At 45.1% G+C, this 3966-nt stretch overlaps 1 protein-coding gene across 1 annotated transcript; it reads right to left on the reverse strand.

Annotated features, from left to right (window-relative positions):
* Nucleotides 1-2657: 2657 nt before the first annotated feature.
* On the reverse strand, nt 2658-3608 carry LOC107157579 (olfactory receptor 7G2-like). Its single transcript, XM_015503927.2, has one exon. The coding sequence runs from the start codon at nt 3606-3608 to the stop codon at nt 2658-2660; it is 951 nt and encodes a 316-aa protein (XP_015359413.2).
* Between the last annotated feature and the right edge of the window lie 358 nt (nt 3609-3966).

Genomic DNA, 3966 nt, shown 5'->3' on the forward strand with positions numbered 1-3966 from the left:
CCAGCTCTGGGTTGAAAGATTTAAATCCCTTTTTTCTCATGTCCTGCTGTCCTTGAACACCAGAGGCAGTGCCTTTTGGCACCTTCAACTTAGTTCCTGACATTCAGACCACGTATCACGCAACTGCATCAATGCCTGTACAGACAGAATCCCTTTCACATACTTCATCCCTGACGGACCAACTTCAACCCCAAGATTGTATAATAACTTAGAGAAAACATTCAAAGGCCAGACTGTGCTATAGCAAACCATCTTTCTCTTAGACAGGCTTATCCCTATAGATGGCCCATGTAGCCAAAATCTCTGCTCAAGAGACTACCAGTAAGATCAATGCAGCATGACTCATGTCTTAAAGGGCCAGTATCAGACAAAAAAAATCAATAACAACAAAAATAGACAATAGAGAATCATGAAACCAAGGCTGACAGACAGGAACCTTTAAAATAGATGGACTTGCATGTACAAATTTCTCTCACTTACTTTACCTTTGACAGACCAACTCCAACTGCAAGATTGTACAATAATCTAGAAAGCTATTTAAAAGCCAGATCATTACATAAAAAAAACATTATCTTAGACTTATAGGTGGCCCTTTCTTCAATTCACTTCACCTCTGACAGATCAATTTCAATTGCAAGATTGTACAGAAAGAAACAGAGAGACCAGCAGAGAGAAGCCCCCAAGCCATGGTTGACAGAAATATTTAAATCGACCAGCCAAGACCTTCCCCAGCCAAGAGACCATTCATAGAGTCAATGCGGTACCAGCCAGGTCTCAAAAGTAGATACCAACAAAACAGACAGCAGAGGAATTCCCAAGCCCAAGGCCAACAAACAGAGGAGAACCGGGAACAGATCAGAAGGAGTACATATCCCTCGGTTCTCAAGTCCCACTTACGGGTGACTCCTATACCACTGGCACCAGAGATGTCCCCAGAAAGAGGGACCAGATGTTCCCACAAGGAGAAACTGGGTGTATGGAGTCAAGGGTCTCCACGTGCACACCTGGGGAATTACCAAATGGACAAGGGTGTTGCGACTTGCCTGAGTTCACTTTTCTTTTTCTCAAAGTAGAGCAACTGATGGGGCAACTTGTGCAGTTCAGGGAGAGAAGGAAGGAGTTCCTTGAAACAAAAGGAGCTTCTGCAGCTGCTGGGAGGGTCCCTCTGATTCAGTCTCCCAATTTCTCCAGCAGCTGGCGCTCAACAAACTCACCAGCACCATGAATCCTCAGCATGGAAGCAGGTTTCCCTGGAGATCCAGGCTGGCCCAAGAAAACTGGAGTGGAGGGGTGCTGCTCTTGTGTTGCCAAATTTGTTGCCAAAAGCTGGGTACTTGTCCTACATGCCTATCCATTAACAAGGACAAGGTTTTGAGTAAAGTGGGGGAAATCATTGCTCTGCTAGCAAAGGAGAAACACAGGGGACTCCTGTCCCATAGGCTGTGATTCTGCCCATCTGCAGGAAGAGGGGGCTTTTATAGAGGGGATTCAGAGAAAATGAGATTGGGAAGGAGAGATCTGGAAGGAGAAGATCAGGGAAAAAAGACGATTGGAGAGGAAAAGTTGAGGGAAAAGAATATCAGAGGAGACCAGGGAAAGAAGATCAGGGAGGAGATCAGGAAGGAGAGAGTTAGGAAAAAGGAGAAAGAACATGTAAGTTTCAAAGCCACAAAGGATATAGTCAAGGCATTAAGTGCACCCTGTTACCTGGTACACTCTAGAAGAACTTATGGGATATTCACAGATAAAACTCCAATGTTGCAAAATTATCTGAAGTCTCTAAGATAATCTAATTATGTAGATTTCACAATGATACTCAGGGGTGGATGATAATGCGACTGCAGAAGGGTACAGCTTTCCAGGAATTGCCTCATCCCCCCTCCCCCCGTAATTGATCAGGGAAATTCAGTTCTTGGGCTTCTCAGGAGGTCCCCCTGTGAGATGGGCACATGTGCCCTAACACGGGGTCAGGCTGAAGAGAGTCTCTGAAAGCAAACCCAGCAGAAGGCGGGAGGACTACAACGGATCAGAAAGGCTTTATTCATTACACAGTGCAGGGGCACATTTTCCAGGAAAGAAAATGGGATCTGGTTACAAGAGGGGTCTGATTTTTATAGGGTTTAGTGAGAGTTCATCATAGCAAAATGTTTAGTGTGACTTAATCACTAAAGACAATTACAGCAGAATGTGTCAGTTGGGCAGTCAGGAAAATTTGTGGAAGTCATGGGAAATTTGTGAAGTTCAGTGACCTTTGTTTTCCTCCTCTCCCCAGGACCCGTTGTCCTCCTTTCTCCCTGGGGTTGTTATTCCCCCTTCCTCCCCAGAGGTGGTTGTTTTCCAAATCCTCAGTCTCCTTGTCCAGAGCTGCCTTTCTCAGAGAGTGCACCAGAGCACAGTTTGCTAACACGAGAAACAGGGCTTCGGTTTCTGCTTCTCTGAAGTCCAAGCAAAGAAAGTTACTTAAAGAACTTGAATTATGTGTCAAATATCTCAAGTTAAATAAAAATAATACTCAGGCTTAAAGCCAATTTAAAATGCACATGGTCAATATTTTGTCTCATTCTTTAAGAACAATGTAGTGATGGAAGAATAAGGTATTCTGGTGAACTAGGAGTTCTGTCACTGTGACTCACTGGATCCGGAAGCCCAAATCCAAGTCAGATAATACATCCTAGAAGAGAAGCTCTCCTTCCTATGAGCTTCCTCAAGGCCCCCTTCATGTCCCTGTTCCTCAGGCTGTAGATAAAGGGGTTAAACATTTGAGAGACCACAGTGTACATCACTGAGGCCACTGCAGAATTTCTGGGGGAGTCAGTCACTGCAGAGCTGATGTACACTCCAAAACCTGTCCCATAGAACAAGAAGACAACCGACAGGTGAGACCCACAGGTGGAAAAGGCTTTATACTTTCCTCCTGATGATGGCATCCTCAAGACAGAGGACACAATGTGAGTGTAAGAGAAAATGATCCCAGAGATGGAAGTAACAGCAAGGAGACCAGTGACCAGATAGACCAGGAGGTTATTGATGAGGGTGTCAGAACAGGCCAGTTTGATGACCTGAGCAAGTTCACAGAAGAAGTGGGGGAACTTCAGGGCTGTGCAGAAGGACAGTCTCAGCACCATCAGAGTGTGGAGGAGGGCATTCACAGAGCTGATGAGCAGGGAAAGTAGAATCAGCAAGACACACAGGCAGGGGTTCATGATGACATTGTACCTCAGCGGGTAACAAATGGCCACATAGCGATCATAGGCCATCACTGTTAGAAGACAATTTTCTAAAACAATAAAAATCAAGACAAAGCAGACCTGGGAGAGGCAGCCTGTGTAGGAGATGTGCTGATTCTGTGCTTGGATGTTCACCAGCATCTTGGGGACGGTGGTGGTGCTTAAACAGATGTCATTAAAGGACAGGTTGGAGAGGAAGAAGTACATGGGGGTGTGGAGGTGGGAGTCACAGCTGATGGCCAGGATGATGAGCAGGTTTCCCAGGATGGTGACCAGGTACATGAACAGGAACAAGCTGAAGATGAGGGGCTGCAGGGCTGGGTCCTCTGTCAGTCCCAGGAGAAGGAATTCTGAAACAGCTGTTTGGTTTCTAGTGTTCATGCTGTTGTTAAATCTGAAAGAAATATTGGGTAACAAGAAAATATATGGACAAAAGCAGAAACACACTTAAAAAACACACCTGCAGACACAATGGTCTTTTTATTTCTAGAACTCAGAACTGTATGAAAATGAAATTCTGCTTTTATGCCACCCTATCTCTGGTACTTGGCTAGGGCAGCCCTACGAATTAGTACACCCACAAATTAACTTCTCGACATCTGTACAATATTCAAGTGAATTTCAGAATATGTTAAAACATCATCATCATTGTACAGAGTTCAAGATGAACTTCACGCAGAATGGGGACCTCTTGCAGACAGCTCACAAGAAAGGTGGGGGACCCTGTTCCTCCCTCCCA

This window comes from Marmota marmota, unplaced genomic scaffold (genome assembly GCF_001458135.2).
Source record: "Marmota marmota marmota unplaced genomic scaffold, marMar, whole genome shotgun sequence".
NCBI classification, from domain to species: Eukaryota; Metazoa; Chordata; class Mammalia; order Rodentia; family Sciuridae; genus Marmota; species Marmota marmota.